The 18,729-nt window shown below is 47.4% G+C and overlaps 1 protein-coding gene across 4 annotated transcripts in view; it reads left to right on the plus strand.

Moving 5' to 3' along the window:
* The window catches only part of PTPRT (protein tyrosine phosphatase receptor type T), an 804,817-nt gene that overhangs the window by 590,151 nt on the left and 195,937 nt on the right, over positions 1-18,729 (plus strand). For 2 of the 4 annotated variants that reach the window (XM_044263018.1, XM_044263019.1), the window contains exon 13: positions 11,094-11,150. The exons of the other annotated variants lie outside the window; for them this stretch is intronic. In XM_044263018.1, the coding sequence (XP_044118953.1) occupies positions 11,094-11,150 (57 nt within the window). The remainder of the gene's footprint in view (positions 1-11,093; positions 11,151-18,729) is intronic. 4 annotated transcript variants of the gene reach the window in all.

Consider the following 18,729-nt stretch of genomic DNA (forward strand, 5'->3'; position numbering starts at 1 on the left):
CAGGCAGGGTCATTCTGCCCTGACCCCAAGTGCAGCACCTCTTCTGCTAGATTCCACACCTGGATCCAGCATGGGGCTCTAACCCTTGTCTGTCTTTAATGTCCCTGATAGTCACCCAAACTCTAATGTAGTGCTGCCCAGTTTGGATGGTTGCAAAGCAAGGGACCTGGATTAGTTTTCTGTGGCTGCTGTGCCAAAAGTACTACCAGCTGAGTGACTGAACAACAAAATTTCTTTTTTTTTAAGATTTTATTTATTTATTTGACAGGCAGAGATCTCAAGTAGGTGGAAAGGCACACAGAGAGAGAGAGAGAGAGAGAGGAGGAAGCAGGCTCCCTGCTGAGAGGAGAGCCCCATGCGGAGCTCGATCCCAGGATCCTGGGATCATGATCTGAGCCGAAGGCAGAGGCTTTAACCCATTGAGCCACCCAGGTGCCCCTGAACAACAAAATTTCTTGTCTCACAGTTGTGGAGGCTAGGTTATCAGTAGGGTTGGTTCCTTTGAGAACTATGAGGGAAGGGTCTGATCCATGCCTCTCCCCTAGCTGCTGGCAATCTTTGATGTTCCTTGGTTTTTTCATCTTTCATAGCATTCCCCCTGTGGACATCTTGTATCCAAGTTTTTTCTTTTTTTTTTTTAGGGACTGATACTGTTAGGTTAGGAGCCTACCCTACTCTAGTTTAACCTCATCATAATTAACTAACTAATTATATCTACAAACCCTATATTCTGAGATGCTCTGAATATAGGGTTTGTAGATGGTGCATTCTGAGACCCTGGAGGTTAGGATTTCAGTATATGAGTTGGGGTATGGACACGTAGTTCAACTCATAGCAGAACCCATACGGTTAGGGGTAATATCCATGTGGTTTCCCTTGGAGCCTCTTACTATTCTATATTCATGGTACAATCCCAATAGCTTTTAAGAATGTGCAAAGACCAGGAACTAGTCCTGTCAGGGGGCTCCTGATGGTGAGCTGAGTTCTAGATTTGACTGCTGTTCCCTTGGGAAGCTCATTGGGGCTGTTTGGGGGCAGAGAAGCTGCAGGTTCTGTGGAAGGAGCCCTGGACAGAGAGTAAACACAGTGAGCCATCCACACACACCCAGTGGCTTGGTCTGTGACAGCAGGACCCCTCTCAGGCTCCATAGGGTGGTGAAGTATCAGGTCCTGATCCAGTCATGCTTCTGGGGTCTGAGCAGAGCCCACCTCCTAGGATAGGCACTACGACAGCTGATTGAGAGGCTCTCTCACAAGGAGCTCCTTGGTCTTAACCACTAATTTCCCCATCACGTTTTGCCATGGCGGGAAGTTCCAGCACATCACTGGTACTTGAAAAATGCCTGCTGAAATGAGTAAATGCGTTTGAAGCCAGCATCTCACTGTAACAAGGGTCAGAGACCTTGAAAGTCACACTTCATCTTCCTGAAACTCAGCGGCACCATATTTAATGTTATGTCCATCTCTTCATTTACAGAACATTTTTTAACACACCGACTGCCAGTGGTTTGATGATAAACCTACTCTTTGTAAAAGAAAACCTCTTATTTATAGTCTCTGTTGATCTCAAGGATGTAAATATCCCCACGATGTTCAATGAAGTTACCGATGGTTTAACAACTGGCTTGCAAAATAGCCAAGAATGTTTTACAGTTGGTTTTAGCAAGATGGGACAAGCCAGCTCCAGTACATGAAGACCTCTGCCACCCAGTTTGTTAGAGGATCAGATGATACAATATGTGTACAAGTGTTGTACTGCAAAGTGTTTTGGATAAAATTATTGTCAATGAATGTTATTTCCTTCGTATGGTTGGCTCGCTGAGCATCTGCGAATGGTACACTTTGAAGAGAACTACAGTTTTTATGGTGAATCAGCACACATGGTCCTGGTCCTCAAGGAGCTCCCAGTCTAGTGTGGAAACAGACCTTACATGTATGATTTTAACAGATAATCATGAAGTTATAATTGTGATCAGAGCTTCCAAAGAGAAGTGAAATGTACTGAATGGGGACTAAAATATCAATGGTGCCAAAGGCTCAGGCAGTAATGGCGGATATGTTTCCAAGCCATCACCTGGGGTTCTGCTTCCTTGGGACTGGTATAGCATAGGAGACTTTGTGTCTCTCTGCCCGTCATCACCCCTTCTCACCTAACACTGGGAATTGCATAGGACCAGGACCAAGGGTAGGATTTGGGAGACCAGCTGACTGAGCACATCAGACTGTGAGAAGAGCCACACCCCTGGCCCAAAGTCCCTGTAAAGGCCCAAGTCCTCAGTATTTACAGAGGTTTTGGTGGGTATATTCACATATCACCAGGGGACACTATTTATTTACAGAACCAAAATTGAAGGCACAGCTAAGGGACTGTGGAGTGGGAGTTTGGTATTTGCAAGTAAAGGGGATAATCCTAGGATCAGAACAAGCTGACCTCAAAAGCCTTGAAGGCAGTCTTTTTCATTGGTGGGGGACTCATTGGCACTACCCCAGATTCACATTCCTCTTTACTTTGTTCCTCAGCCAAGGTTTGCCTGTGATTGACTTTGGCTGGAGGTTTAGAGGAATCTGAATGTAAGTTCAGCTAGTGGGGAAGTGGAGTTTATCAATGAGCTGCTAAAGACAAACGGGACCTCTCTTAAGAGAGATTCCCTAGAAGTAGAGCCTGAGGCAGGGATTTGGGCACAGGGAAGGTATTAAGGGAGGGCTCTTGGAAGAAATCTGTAAATGAAAGAGGAAAGTGGGAGAGGTAGTAAAATGCTAAGCAAGAATCTATTCTCAGATAAATTAAAGCCTAGGCTAGATAAGGTAGAGTATAAACTTCTCCCAAGTTGTTCTGCCTTGAACAAGAAGACCAGAATTTCTGCCTCTCCCCCCCATAACAATTAGTTGTTGGTACTCCCCTATTCCTTTCCCCTTCTCCCTCTCCTCCATCTCTCAGGTGGCTCCAGGGGGAGATGGCAATGCTGAGTCCCACACATGTATCAGGAGAAAGTCATAGGTATAAGCCCTTAGTCTCAACACTCAGTGCACCAACCCCAAAAGGGAAGAGTGGCACCAGTGGCATCTACCATGTGCTCTTCTTATACAGAGGATGTGTTTCATTGCTGGGTTGAGGGATAGCAAAAAGATCATGGAATTGCCTCCACTTCAAGAGCTGAAGGAAAATTCTAAAAGCCCTCTGCTTGGCACACTGTACTCTTGGAACTTGTTCAGAGCCATAGAGAGAAAACTTCAGCTAATGGGTTAAAAAAATTAAATTTTGGTTTAGAAACAGAAATATTATTTATTCTTTGAAGGGAAGGCAGTACAAAGACTACTTAACAATGAGGTTTCATTTGTATAGTTAAAACAGAAAATGTAAGACAGGGCAAGTAAGGGGAAGGTGCATTGAGACCCCTTAAATAATGTTTACCTTACATTTGGAAGAGGAGGGTTGGGCTCAACTTAGGAACCAGGTTGGAGATATAAGCTGAGTCTGCTCAGAGGTGACCCTTGGGAAAATGGAGCACATAGAACTTTGGAGTGGGGTAGTTAGACTTCTGAGGTGCTGAGGCTCAAGGAGGAGGGGGGGAACAGGCCTTCCTGTGGAAAATGATTATCCCATGTGGTGATGATGCCCCTGTTCCAGGCTGCACCTGCTGAAGGAGGCACCTGCGCATCTCAGTCCATGCCTTCAGAGTAGATCAAGGGGAAAATGGTTTCTGACCCAGAGGCTTAGTTCTAAAACCATACCAGTCCGTTTCTGTTCCAGAAACGGATGTCCAGCTCCACTTGCTGTGACAGGGACCTTACTTCTGTCCCAACAAGTTCCTTCCACCATGGGACACTTCATTTGGACAGAGCTTCAATATCACGAGTCCATATTTGGCTCCCGATTCTCTCTGCCTGTGAGTCTTTGAGGTCACATAGATCCTATCTGCCTTTTCTCCTTCCAGAAAATGAAAATTTGCTTTCTTTGACTTTGACTGCCTGCCCTGGTTAGGGTCAAGCTGTCTGCCCTCTTCCTCTTAGAACCTCTCTGGCCACCAGCAGGCAGCAGCATTCCCGTCTCTGGCACCAGCCATCAAGGGAACACAGCTGGCTTTGCAGACTCCCGCTGGGTGCGCCCGAGTGGCAGTTAGAAAAATCAGCTTTGATTTGATTTGCAAACTGAGCCTAGTCATTGAGACAAAATAAATCCGGAAACCCATAAAGCCATTTGCAGAGTTGCTTTGCAGAAGACAGCCACAGTTTTAATCTAGTAAACACTCTCTAACGATCCCATTAAAACAACCCCCTCGGAGTAGGTGCTGAAAGCTGAACTCCAGAATAATGAAGCATGAGATAAGGGGCCAATGTCACCAATAGTTCCATGCTGCCCTGTGGTAGTGATGGACTAAAACCATTGTCCCAAGGGCAACAGGCAAGAGGCGTGGGCAATGGTCTTTTGTAAATGTAGCTTCTTTTTATAATGGCTAAGCCTGAGGTAGACCATTTCATCCAGCATTTTCTCTTCTCTCTTCATAATGAATTCTCACCCCTGCAGAGACTGGCAGGACAATAAATACCCATTCTTCAGTGAAATGCCCTCATTTTGCTGATACTAAGACTAGAGCCAAGAAGGGGAAATGATGTGTCCTCGGATTCCTTAACCCTAAGAAGAACATGTTACAGGTGGTGTGAGAAGCGAAGCACAATGTAGGAATTATCTCCTGCCTGCCCTCCACTGCCTGCCCTCCTCTCTTCTGTCGATCTAATTCTATATGGAAGGTTCTATCTTATATGAAGCTTCTTTGAGAGGCTGCATGGAAAAATGGGGAATTAGAGTCACCTGGATTCAAATCCCATGTCCAAAGCTTAACTGTTTGACCTTGGATAAATCAAATCCCTTTTAGTCTATCACACCCATTTTAAGCCAGAGGTCATTGACTGTTTCTCCCAGTTATTTGAGATAATGCACATAAAAGGTCAAGAATATAACAGATGATAAACAACTTGAGCTTCCCTCCATCATTCTTCTGAATGTTTTCTGATAGGAGACCTAGAGGTCCAAGCCTCTCATTGCTGTTCTCCAAGGAAGAAAAGCCAAAGCCTGGACTCTGGCATTTCCTCTATGATTCCACAAATCACATGTTTATTAGATGAACTCAGGCTAGATCCAAAGTGCAGAAACATAGGCAAAGGAATGATGTCAACCTCAGCTCGTAGTCTTTAAGCTCTTCAGCTATAGGTTATTGTGTTTAGATGAGATTCTAGCAATCCTATTTTTATTGACTGAGTGTAGCATTTTGCTTATGCACCTGTTAGCCTTTGACTGTAGCGTTTTTTCTTTTCTCATTATCTACCCAGCATTTTCAGGAGGGACTCAGGACCACAGCATGCCCAAATCTAGCCATGGTAGCTGAAGTCAAGACCCCAGTGAAGGATCACTTATGAAAGGTAGACTGTAGTGAGTCCATCTATTGGAAGACTCTTGGCTATTGTTCAGACCTTAGGAATCCTACCAGATTTTTTTTTAAGATTTTATTTTTTTATTTGATAGAGAGAGATCACAAGTAGGCAGAGGGGCAGGCAGACAGAGAGAGGGGGAAGCAGGTTCCCTGCTGAACAGAGAGCCTGATGCAGGGCTTGATTCCCGGACCCTGAGATCAGACCTGAGCCGAAGGCAGAGGCTTAACCCACTGAGCCACCGAGGCGCCCAGAAATCCTACAGATTTTAAGAGGGGGAAAGCCCAGAGTGTGTGCTTGGTGGTTAGGGTAGGGTAGTGCTGTTTCTCCCTATGCAAGCCCAATGAAGTGAATTTTCCGCAATGGGGGTTCTCAGAATTGCTTGCGTGTGACAAGCTTGCCTTGACCCTTGGCCCCTTTTGTTCTCACCCAGTGCTCTCCATGTCCTAAAATGCCAAAGGAATAATGTGGCTTTTCCTGAAGGTTTTATGACAAAATAGAAGGAGAGAATTACATCATAAGTAAACTAAAAGTAACCAAAAATGGCATTCAAATATCCCAACCTATTAATATTTTTCTTGCTACAACTACTGGTACAGCTCCTTAGTCTTCTTATATCCTTCTCCTATCCCTACTCTCTAGACTGTTCAAACTGCTCCTCCACACTGCCAATACACATACATATGTTTTCCTCACCCCACTCAGGAAGACAAAGCTGGTACAGTTTTTGGTCCAGGAAAACCAGAACCACAACCAACACTTGTCCTTCAAGCATGTCCTTGGGAAGTCTCAATTCATCCCTATGAACTAGAAATGAGAATTATCTACCCAAGACTGAGACACCTGAGTTGACCTTAGCTCAAATCTGATGCTGCAAAGCAATTACATCTTACAAAGGGAATAGCAGGGTTTTAAAATCATGAGTCAAAGAAAGGGGGATATCTGGGTAGGCTGAAGCCAAGGGCTAGAAATAGAAGAAGGTTCCATTAGAGCTTTCTCTGATGGGGTTTCACATAGTGTTGAAGGAGCAGGGTGGTGAAGGGGGGCTTAATGAAAATTAACCATCTACTGTATACCAGTCACAGACCTATGTATGCTGACATGAGTTGACAATGCAATGACAGAATTAAAACCTGGCATGTATTGTGCACTAAATAAATAGTAATCATCCTTATTACCCTTACTTAAAAAATGAAGCAGTAGAAGCCCAGAAAGGTTGAATAAAAACCTCAAGGATCCACAGAATTGTAGCTGAGCTCTAACTCTAAAGCTCATGGCATTCCCATCACACCATTTTGAATCTTGTCAGTGACACAGACTGGGTGAGATTCTATGAGCCACTGTCAGAGTCTCCTATCTCCTATTTGTTAAACCCTTCCATGCCTCTTTTCCAGTAATAGTTGATAGTAGAATCTTTAGGGTGTGATGGGTCTTTTGTCTCTTTGGCAGTGTCCAGACTAAGTCCTGGAATCTGCAGCAGACCCGGTACCACAAAGAGCCCTCAGCCTTCCATGTTGCTACAATATATTGAAGCTGATAAACCAAGAAGTTAGTTTGTCTTCAAGGTTATCTGCTTCAGTGTCGTCTTTAGCCCATTAGCATCTCTTTCTACTCAACATTCTTTGCTTTAGAAGGGAATAAAAGTCAAAAGGGAAGTCTGAGGCACTCAGCATTGTGACCTCCTTCTTGCATGGTCTTACTATTTTAATTAATTAATTAATTTTCATATAAATATATATGAACATAGGCTGGAAATATGGAGAGAGTGGAGTCATGAAGCCTCTAACAGAAAAGCTGTATGATGGGGAACCAGGTTGTAGAAGAGAAGACAAGAAACTAGCACCTTTTCTTCTGCTGGATTAGTTAGGATAGGAAAGGCTTTGCTGCAACGACAAATGAATACCCAAATATCAGTAGCTTGATACCAAAAATTTTTGTTGTTATGCCATCTAGAATATATGTGGCCTCATAGATACCCCACAGCAGGGGAAGAGAAAGTGTGGGGTTAGTAATCTGGATCTTGAATACCTCACTTAGAAATGACTTTTGTCACTTCCACTTACATGGCCTTGATGAGACTTGGATTCTTCTGTGTGCCTAAGGAGGAGAGGTAGGCTAGGTACCAGAAAACACTTGTCATCTCTACCCAAAAGGTTTGAGCCCCTTTCCTGTTTCAGCTTCCCTTTATGTCCTGCTGAGACCCGTGATCCATTACTAATCTTCTGCTCTTCCACCCACTAGGAAAACCTCTTCCCATCCCACCACCTGTCCAGCTATACCCCTGTTTCTGCCCCTTATAGCTGAGCACTGCTGCTCGGCAGAGTTGTAGCCCTAGGTCGGTAGGGTGGGGAGACTCCACCGGGCCTGTCAACCAGGCTTCAACTATTAGAGAAACTAGTAGAGAAACTGAAACTCAGAAATGTAATTTTCTAAGCAACACAGCTAGCAGGTAAATACTAAACCGGAATTTCACTTATTCATTTAGTTCTTAATAAACACATAGTGAGTGCAACTTCCTATTGATTGTGGCCTCTTGTCCCAGATGGGTTAAGAATTTGGATTTGGAGAGTCTTTAATTCTAGGCTGGAAAAGGCACTTAACTGCTCTGTGACTTGGTTTCCCATCTGTAAAACAGTGACAATATCACCACTTCATGGGGCTAATGTAAGAATTTAATGGGCCAATGCATACAAAGGGCTTCGTGCAACGCCGAGCTTATAATAAGCACTCCACAAATAGCTAGCGGGAGAACAGCAAACAGATAAATTCTATCAATATGGTGTGATGAAGTTCTATGATGAAGGTAAATCCAGGATGCTCTGGGAGCCAAGAAGGGAAACATAAATCGGTTTAGGTTGTGCCTTTTCAGGAATGTGGTTATTGAGACAAGTTTTGAAAGAGTGATCATTATTATATTGAACAAGGCTGGAGAGTAAGGCAGGAGATCTTCTGCGTTGATGAAGTAGCATGTGCAGATCGCTGGAGACTGGAAGCATGCTGAACTTGAATGGGTCAAAGCAAAGAAATAGATGCCTATGTGGCCAGAGGCACATATGTGGGCACACACTATGTGACCACACACCACAAGGAGTAATCAGAGGTGGGGCTGAAGGAGAGAGCAAGACCAGGACACTGAAGACTCTGTATAGCCCCAGAGCATATTTATGAACTTGGCCCTGAGATCAAGGGCCAGTTGGGAGCCGTTGGAAGTGTTTAAGCAGATCGCCTTAGAAGGTGGATGAGATTGGGATCTGGGGCACAGACAAGGCAAGACCATGGGGAGAACAGGTAGGAAGCCACTGAAATAGGCCAGGTGGGAACACCAAAGTCATATCCTCTCTCAACCCTCTGTTTCTTTTTGACATGTGAGCCATGTTTTGCCTACCTCCAAGGGTGGGGAAAAATTAATAAAAGTAGCCACTTAGAATAAGGTTGGCAAGCTGTTTTGTAAAGGGCCAGATAGTAAATATTTTCAGTTTTGCAGACTATATGGTCTCTGTCACACATAATCAACTTGGTCATGGTAGCACAGAAAGCAGCCATAGGTAAGAAATATAAAATGAGCGTGACCATGTTCCAATAAAACTTTATTTATGGACACCGAAATATGAATTTTATATAATCTTCATGTGTCATAAAATATTACTCTTCTTTTTTGTTTTATTTCCCCCAACTGATGAATCACTAAATTCTGCCCCTGAAACTAAGAATATTCTATAAGTTAAAAAAATTGAATTTAAATAAAAAATTTAAAAATAACAAATAAAAATTTTTTAAAAGTAAGGTCAAATTGGAAGGGGAGGTGAACCATGAGAGACTATGGACTCTGAAAAACAATCTGAGGGTTTTGAAGGGGTGAGGGGTGGGAGGTAGGGGGAACCAGGTGGTGGGTATTGGAGAGGGCACGGATTGCTTGGAGCACTGGGGGTGGTGCAAAAACAATGAGTACTGTTACTCTGAAAATAAATTTAAAAAATTAAAAAAAAAAAAAAAAGGTAATGTCAAATAGCAAACACCCCATTTACAAGTGTAAAAACCATTCCTGACTCATGGCCATGCAGAAAACTCTGAGAACCCAGATTTGACCCACAAGCCACAGTTCACTGACCTCTGACTTAGCGTGTACTTTGAAAATGGTGACGCTTCCCATACCGCTAAGGGGAGGAATATTATGATGACAATTGACTGGCAGTTATGTTTTATAGTATATCATGACCTTGCTCAAGCTTGCTATTTATGTGATTTTTTTTTTTTTGAAATGATGTACTTCCTGTTTATTGGTTGGTCTGGAGTGCCCTACCTCTCTCCTCATTTTGCGTAAGGGCTTTATACAGTTCTGTTGATGAATCACTAGAGGAACATGTAGGCTTTCACCAAGCATTAGACACCTTCCTGCCCTTTATATAGTTTTCTTTACAGAGACAAGTAGTCAGTTTCAAAGGCCCAGGAGCATTTGTCATGCAAACCAGGATTTAAATACTGCCTCTGCCCGTTACTAGTTCTGGGCCTTGAGCAAGTTATGTCCATGCTCTGATTCATTTCTTCACCTGTTCATTCATTTGTTCAACAGAACAGAGTCCCTACTACGTGCCAGGTACGAGACAAGATCACAGGAGCACTTAGTAAATGAGACGCGGTCATTTCCTTCAAGGAGCTTACAGAGTCAAGGCAAAGGTGGCCACTAATAACAGGGCAGGGTTATTGCTGTGAGAAAGGAAGATTGGGGTGTTATGGGAAGACAGAATGGGATATCTGTCCCATACACGGTGAGACACCAGAGAGTCCCAAGAAAGGAGCTCCAAACTGATTCCTGAAGGGTGAGCGGTTGCTAGTCGGGTAAAGGGGTAGAAAGGGAGTGTATTCCTCACAAGGTGATGAGCTTGGGTAAGGTCTACAGACAAGAATGTAGTGGGCTGTTGATGATGGAGAGGACTTCGTTGCCCTTGAGGGAGAGAGTGTGGAGGGACAAGCAAGGATCTCATCACCGAGGGTCTGAGCTGGGGAAGGGGCTCTGAGGTTTCCCTTACTGATGCCTTTTAGCCGTAGGGTGGAGGGTGGATTGAAAGGGGGCAAGACCAGAGGAAGACCAGCAAGGAAGGTGGTATTTTGAGTGCTCCCCAGTGAAGCGTGCGTGTGGCTTGAACCAAGTGGCAATGAGATTGGAGAGAAGAGGGAGGCTTCGAGAGCCTTCCTGGAGAAGACTTACTGAGGCATGCTGAGGTTTAGAAGTGGGAGGTCAGTAAAAAGGAGAGGCAAAGGATGACTCCGGATTCCTCCATGGAGCTGCTACGTGGGTGGGGCCACCATTTACTAAGAAAGCAGAGCGGGAGAGAAGACGGGGCGTGGAAAGATGATGGGGCTCATTTATAATAATACGGACTTTTCCGGGTTGCTCTCCGCTTTAGAAACATTGTACGTGAGATACCTAGCAGAGTACCTGGCATGTCGTGGGTGCTTGATAAATGCTGACTCTTGCCCTCGTTTCATTTTTAAAAATCGATTGCAGCCTTGTTTTGTTAGGTCGTGATGTTCTTTTGCTGTTTAGCGTGAGCTCTTCAGAGCCACAAGAACTGTAGTCTTGTTCACCATGCCGCTCGTTTTCATGTGTGTTTCTTTCTCTCCTTCTCTTCTGCATGCTGCCTGGGGACTGGCTTCCTTGTGGTCAGCACCAATGGGCAGCGCCCAGGTGACCCCGGGGACTCCACTCTGCCTCCTCACCACAGGTGACCACCAGAGCCCTGGGCGGGAGGGAAGGAATTGAGCATGGCCCATGCTCAGGGTGTCCTTCAGGCCAGGTGCACCAGAGAGGAACTGGCAGTCCCTCCACGCCAGCCACCTGCCTACCCATTTACTCTTCCAGCCACCCTCCCACATTCGCCCACCCCCCCCACCTCTCCATGCCTCCCTTCATCCATGCAGCTACCCACTCCTCCATTCCACTGATGCTTACTAAGTACCTACTATGTGCCAGGCACTGTTCTAGGCATGGAGGGATGCAGTGATGAGGAAAAGAAGACCTGTTCCTATGCCTTTCTGGGAAGGGAGAAGGCCACCCTAATCAATGCACAATGATAACTGTGAGGGCGGCTACAAAGGAGAGGTGTGTGGTGTTCAAACACACACATACTCGGAGCTCCGAGTGTGTGTCCACAGAAGTGACAGCTCAGCCGTGGTCTGAGTTTGGGGACGTGGGCCTCCTGTGTCTGTGCTTAGCATGGGACTGGATCTGGCTGGGATCCCAGGCCTCCCCTGTGTGCTGGACAAGCCCTTTAAATGTGATGATCCCCACCTCTCCTGCATGTTAAGTGGGAATCATAATGGCTGCCTCTAAGGGGGCAGCATTTGCTTCTAGAATCTGCACGTGCAGAGTCTTCTGGAGTTATACTCTGAGACCACACAAGATAATGAGTGTGGATGGGCTGGAATAAGAGTGCCCAGCCTAGAGGAGGTATTTGTGTGAAGGATATCGGCCCCTTTCCTCAAACATGCTGTAGTTTGACCACATTTTCCATCAGCATCTGTCTCTCTTCAAAGACTGGGATGCAGAGCCCACCTGTGTCAGAGACTGATGCCGATGGCAGGTCCTACAGACCAAAGAGACCCCACTGCCCTAAAGGTGTGACTCTAGGGCCCTTTCTTGTTAGTGGAAGTCCTTGGTGATTTCGGATCTTTACCTGATGCCTGTCTCATGAGTGGTTGCTCAGACAGTGGCCTCCTTTCTACCAGTCTCTGGCCAGTTTGTCATGGCGGGGGAGGGGCTCTCACCTGCAGGGATGACAGGAGTCTGGCCATTTGGTACCTCATGGTCCACTTCTGTCCACCCTCTTCCCCAAAGTCAGAAATATGACTGCTAGTGAATGTCTTCGGCTGGTTTCTGTAGACCCGGAGCCCGAGATAGGGATTCCTGTGCAAATGACTCATTGAAGAGAATTCTCAGGAGAGAAAGTCAGGGAGGCAGGATCGGGCAGGATGTGGAGGCCTGTGGCAGCTTGAGCCCTCAGAAACCTCACCTTGAAGCCAGGGGGCCAGCAGTTGTGCCACAATGCCAGCCGGCCATTGGCAGTCATGGGAGTGCACAGGCCCCTGGGGAGGCCACTCGCCTTTGCCTTACGGTCCTTCTGCTGGGAAGGAGGCATCTGTGAGCCTTTAGCAGCCAGAATCCACAGCTGCTGGACGCCTGGTGTACCAGTCTGGGAGTGGAGATACTGGGTGAGTCAACAACACCAACACTCACTGCAGCCCAGCTGTCCCTGCCCCCAACCCCCATAGCTCAGCACGCTGGCTGCCAACGCTCCAGGAATGTCATCATAACCCCTCCCCACCTAGATGGCCTTAAGCAAGCTGCATAGCCTTTTGTCACCTGTAAATCTCATTGTCACACTTTAGAGTCCTGTTACAGATCACTGTTAGGTGACCCTACGGACTGCCCTGCTCGACAGCCACACGTAGTAGGCCTTCAGGAAATGTCAGTCCCCTGTCATCCCCCGTCACAGGCCCACCAGCCTCGCCCCCCACCCCCGGGGAGGTAGGGAGTCGCTCGCAGAAGCGTGGTCACGGTGAGGGGAGAGAGACTCACCGCTGCATACACCCACTCTAGAGAGGTACCGCGTGTCCCCGGAGCCCGCGTGGGAGTTCCATTTCCGCTGGGCCATTGTTCTCTGGCATTTCTTCAAGTCGAGCGGTCTGATAATGTTTTCTTGAAACGGAGCCAATTCTGTTTTGGGCACATGTGTTCTTCCCTCTTGCCTCTGAGGTGTCTGAATGTTCCTCCTCTGACAGGTTGATGTCATCGTGTTCCGTTTGCTTCTCGGCCCCATTTGATGGGTGAGGGGCCTGCGAGTGTTTCTCTCAGAGCAGAATGTCCCTTTCAGACGGGCTGTTTGCTCGTGCTCATCCCCTGGTAGCAAGAAGGGCCGGTGGAAATCATAACTGCCGGCTCTGCGGGATGGGGGCGGTAGACCAGAAGCTCGGGAAGCCTCTTTTCGGGTCTGCAACAGGCCGGAGAACCATGGAACCACATCGTGTAGCAGGGAAGAGGCTGGCATTGGGAATGGAGGCTGTGTTCAGCTCTCAGCCCTGCCACCTTCTGGCCTCGGGATGGTGGGCCAGTGATTTCTCCTCTCTGGGCTTCCTTCTCTTCTGGAGTGGGGACCATGGCACCCCTACCGTAGTTAATCATGAGAACTGGGTATGGTGACAGCCTTACCCTCTTTGCTCAGCTAACTCCAGCTAGCTCTGCAGGTCTCTGACATCCTGGCTGTGCTGGGGGGCTGGGCTCCTCCACCTCGGGATGAGGGACGTTTGGGGATGGATGCTTGTCTGTCGTGGGGGGCTGTCCTGTGCCGGGCAGGATGCTTAGCAGCATGTCTGGCTTCTACCCACTAGATGCCAGTAGCACTTCATTCCTCAATGATGACAACCAACTCTATCTCCAGACAGTCTGCAGGGTCCCTGAGGGGCAATAGCTCCCCTGGTGGAAATCCTCCAGAGCTGCACGGTTCCATTAAAGAGAACTGGGACTATGTATAGAAGTTGACATTTTTAAAAAAGATTTCATTTAGTTATTTATTTGAGAGAGCAAGAGAGAGAACGAGAGAGCACAAGCAGGGGGAGCAGCAGGCAGAGGGAGAGGGAGAAGCAGGCCCCACTGAGCAGGGAGCCCGATGCAAGGCTTGATCCCAGGACCCTGAGATCATGACCTGAGCCAAAGACAAATACTTAACCAACTGAGCCGCCCAGGCACCGCTATAATTTTATGTTTTTTAGAGTCGCATTAAAAAATAACAGATGAAATTAATTTTAATAGATATTATTTAACCCAGTGCCTATAAAATGTTACCATTTTAAGACACAATCTGTATTTTAAAATTACTAATGAAAGTTATTTTACATTTTTTTTTGCACTAAACCTTTGCAATCTGGTATACATTTTCCATTTACAGCACATCTCAGTTCAGATGCTAGATTTTAAACAGTTAAAATGAAATATAGCCTTAAAAAGGTAAACATTAGGTTTAATAAGTAAACATTACTCATACTAGTTTTTAAATTTAAATTCATTAAAATAAACCATAAAATAAATTTTAAAACTTGGTTTCTCAGTCAGTCTAGCCACATTTCAGGTGCTCAGCGACCACATGTGGCTTAGTGACTACCATGTTGGACAGCACAGATCTAGAGGCAAAATAATTTTTTTTGCCATCTTTGTGCCTAATTGGTGAACAGAAGTGTATATGCATGGAGACATGACTCAGTAAATGTTCAGTTCCTTTGTTTTACTTTGACACACACACACACACACACCCAGGGACATTTGGTATGTCTGGAAGTGTATTTGGTTGTCATTAGTGGGTATGAGGGTGAAAGCTGGGGATTCTTGCCTTGCAAAAATAAGGTCTCATGGCCAGGGTTAGGAGTTTGTTTTTTGTTTTTTGTTTTTTTTTGTAGTGGGGTGATTTGTGGCTGTGGTGGACAAGTCCCAAGCTAACATTTCACCTGAAGGACTTGGGACCCCATGGACCCACTGCTGCAGAAGGTACCCCTTCTCTGGCTCCGGTAGTAACTCAGCCAGGCCTCCAGGCAGCAGTGTGGGACCCTGGGTTGGAGAGGCTGGAGAGGATGCCCAAATGGTCAGCCATGCTCTTGAGTTGAACCCCTACCAGACCCAGATTCACCACCTTGACTGTGCCCAGTCCCCATTGTCAATTCTCCACAAGAAGGGCTTTGGGCCAAGCCCTCATATGGAGCCCAAACTCCATTCCTTAAAACTGGGGGACTTGGGCACATCATACAGCCTTTCTGAGCCCAGGTCCTATCTGTGAGATAATATGGATGAGTCCCAGACTGACTAGGCTCACTGGTGGCGAGGGTCGTCAGAGGGAAGGGATGGGTTTCTGATCCAGCTTCTGCTGGAGAGGTTATCAAGTGGACCTCCCCTCTGTCATTCCTTTCTTTCCTATCCACATCATGGGAAAACTCTCTGTTGTTATTTTCCTGGCAGTTTTTAAAATCAGAGCCTTGCCGCAGTAGCAGAATTCAGGCCATAAAACACTCTCGGAGACTGCTTTGCCTCTAAAGCAACTTGCCCAGGGATGGCTTATAAATTCTGGACCCAGGTAGAGTTTGAGCCTTTGCAATAAAGCTGTGGGGCCCCAGAGCAGATGGGGAAGCAGCACGGCAGTCTCCTGAGGGCTCAGTGTGGTGCCTGGTGGCCTCTGCAGCCTCAGACACCCCAGGGTCTCAGCGACCCTCTCAGGGAGGCTATGCCCCCTGGCAAGGGAGGACAGATGGTGTGAGAACAGGAGCTGGAAGCAGTAAAACCATATGTAGTGCTCTGGAAAAGGCTGAAACCCAAGCACCCCCCATGACGGGACTGTGCTAGGTGGAGAGAGGGAGAAGGAAGACCCACAGTGGGGGACACAGCCTGCCAGGCTGGCTGGAGAGAGGTCGCAGCTCTGGGGGATAGTAGCATTAGGGATATCTAGCAAGCAGAGGAAAAGAATACTGGGACAGCTAAGACGTGTTACAGATTTCCTACATCCTGTGCTCATGCAAAGGGCTTCCCGTTATTAGTGTACTTCACCCGTAGGTTGCTCTTAGCGTTCTCATTGATGGAGGTGGAAACTGAGGCTCTGATCATTGGAAATCACAAAGCTCAGGGATGATAAATTTCTCTGGACAGTCTGCACTCCTACCCAGCATGTTCTAAGCCCAGGGTCCACATTAGTGAGCACCTATTATATGCCAAGAACCAGGAAATACCAGAGCAGAAGGCTTCAGCACTATGCCTCAAAAATCACATCATAACTAGCAGCAGGACTTGGAGTCACAGAGAGGTTATGTAAGCGGTCCCATTTCCTTATCAGCAAAATGGGGATATTAATAGTAATTAGTTGTTAAGAGGAATAAGGGAGAAAAATAAGCATTAAGTACTTGGATTTTCGCTCTTGCTATTATTATTATCCTAAGCCCATTTTACAGATGAGGAAATTGAGATCCAGACAGGAAGGGGTGGGCAACTCGCTGATGGTGAAATTCAGGCAGGTGGCTGGACCGGAACTGTGCTTTCCAAGAAACGTGGGGGATGGGGGGTGAGGTTAAGAGCCTGTCAGAGCCTCAGCCTAAAATGTCAAGCAGGGTTCATAAATTTAGGGGCTCTTTAGGGAGTAAGGATATTAAGTGGGAGGCTGGACCCAGTTGCACGGCAACCCAGCTGCTGTGATGGCCAAGGCAAGAGCAGGACAGTGAGTAGAGGCGACACGATGCTGAGGTCCCTGAGCCTTCCTCCTGGGCGTCCTCCAGCTCCCCTTGACCCAGGCCTCATGGGTCCCGAGGCTCAGGCCAGGGCCGTCTGCAGGTGAGGGGCAGGGACTGCAGCTGGAGGTCAGAGAGGAAGGTGACATTCAGGATCCAGGCCCACACAGTTCTTCCCTCCGTTTGGCTGTCGGCACGGGGGCAGGCTGACTCGGCAGAGCACGGAGGGAGCACGGTACTCGATCAAGCACACCAGAATGCCATCTTTGTCAGCAGTCTTACAATAGACGCTCATGACCTGATGGGCACAAGGCTCTGGGACCATTCCGGCTGCCGGCTTCTGCATCCAGTCTCCCTGCTGAATCAGCAGCTTTGGTGCAGAAGAGGAAGGCATTTTTCTGGGCTGCTGCTGCCCCGTGGGGTGTCCCTATAGCAGGTCAATGTTTCTGTTGCCTACAAAACAAGCATCATATATGACTGAGGTCTTCACTATACCTTTTTCTGTCTTGGGTTATTCTCGCTTGACCAAGGAGAAACTAGTCTCCGGGCTTCATGCAAACTGCCATTACCTTCAGATTCGGAATCCCAGGGCCATCCTTGCTCCACTTTGGTACCACGTGGGACCGATACTGCCTCCAGAATCTCTCCTGGATCTCTCCTTTCCTCGTCGCTGCCTCTCATGCCCAAGATCCATGACATCTTGCTCAGATTCGTGTCCAAATTCCAGACTGGTGCCCTTCCAGTGTATGCTCCCCTGAACCTGAGTGACGGTCCAGCAATAAGCGTCTGCTCCTGATGGAAATGTCCCCAAGCTCCCCTGTGCTTTGGGAGAATCAGACCCTCACTCTCTAGTTGCTCTCCCGACCTCTTCCCTCCTTGGCGTCCTGTGCCCGTTCACCCCGCTGATCTTAGCAGGACCTGCCTTCTCGCACTCCCTCCCTTCGCTGGGATGCTCTCCCTCTGGGGTCTCCCTTACCCCCTAAGATCAAGTCCAGACAAAACTGTCCCTGACCCCCCCACCACTGTCTCAGGCTGCACTGAGAGGAGATGCCAGGCCAGTGTGCACAGAGGACCCCCTGAGTCAGCCTTGAGTGAGGGAGCCCCGCCAGCATGGCCATGTTCATATCCCAAGCACACCGTCTTGGAGCTGTTTGCTCTGTGTCACCTCTCAGTCTGTGCCCATAACACTTATAATGGTCATTCACCTGATCCCGTGCATGAGTGGCCTTACAGGTGAGTGGATGATTCATGTTCATAGAGCATGAGCCAAGCATGGGGTGCTCCCTCCCAACACCCTCTGCCTCCACCCTCGAAGGTCCCAACACCTCCCCTGGTTCACCTTCTTCCATTTGGTTAGGCTGATGGTGAGTCACTGAGTACTGGTTTTCAACCCAGAATTTGAACTCTGTGCGGCCCCACCTGCCAAGCTTCTTAGGGACTGATTCTCTGGAGTTTCTGAATGGAGGTCCCTGAAGTCTGCTGGTTTGGCCCCACATAGGCTCTCCTGGGCTCCCCTGGTGCTGGTCCAGGGGCAGTCAGGCTTGTAGGCAGAAACTCTGGTCTGTGTCTCAGAACTCTGAGCCTGCCCCTGAGGGCAACGGCCATGGCTGCAAACGCTTTGGACCCTGCTTCTGCCCTCTGTCATCTCTCCTGACACAGAGCTACTTTTGCATCCATCCTTTGGGGAGGGGCGTAGTTCAGCTTTTAGTACAGAACACAGTGATTCAGTGTTTCTGCTTCCAAAAGCCAAGGGGCAAAGGCTAGAAGAAAGAAAACATGTTCACGGTGGATTTGCCTGGAATCTCAACAATCGATGCTATTCCCGCTGCTGGGTTTATTACCCAAGCTCAATTTCATTGCACTAATCTGAATGCTGCGCTGCGTGTTTATCGGCCGTTCCCTCTGATCCTGCCCGTGCTTCCACTAATCCTTCCTATAGATTTCTTGTTCCCTCCCGTGCCTCTTTTCCTTTCCAGACTCTGATGCTCACTGCCAGCACTATATTCCAGAGGCAAGATCTGGATAAGGCTACCCAGGCTGGGTAGATCT

Source organism: Neovison vison, chromosome 8 (genome assembly GCF_020171115.1).
Source record: "Neovison vison isolate M4711 chromosome 8, ASM_NN_V1, whole genome shotgun sequence".
Classification (NCBI taxonomy): Eukaryota; Metazoa; Chordata; class Mammalia; order Carnivora; family Mustelidae; genus Neogale; species Neogale vison.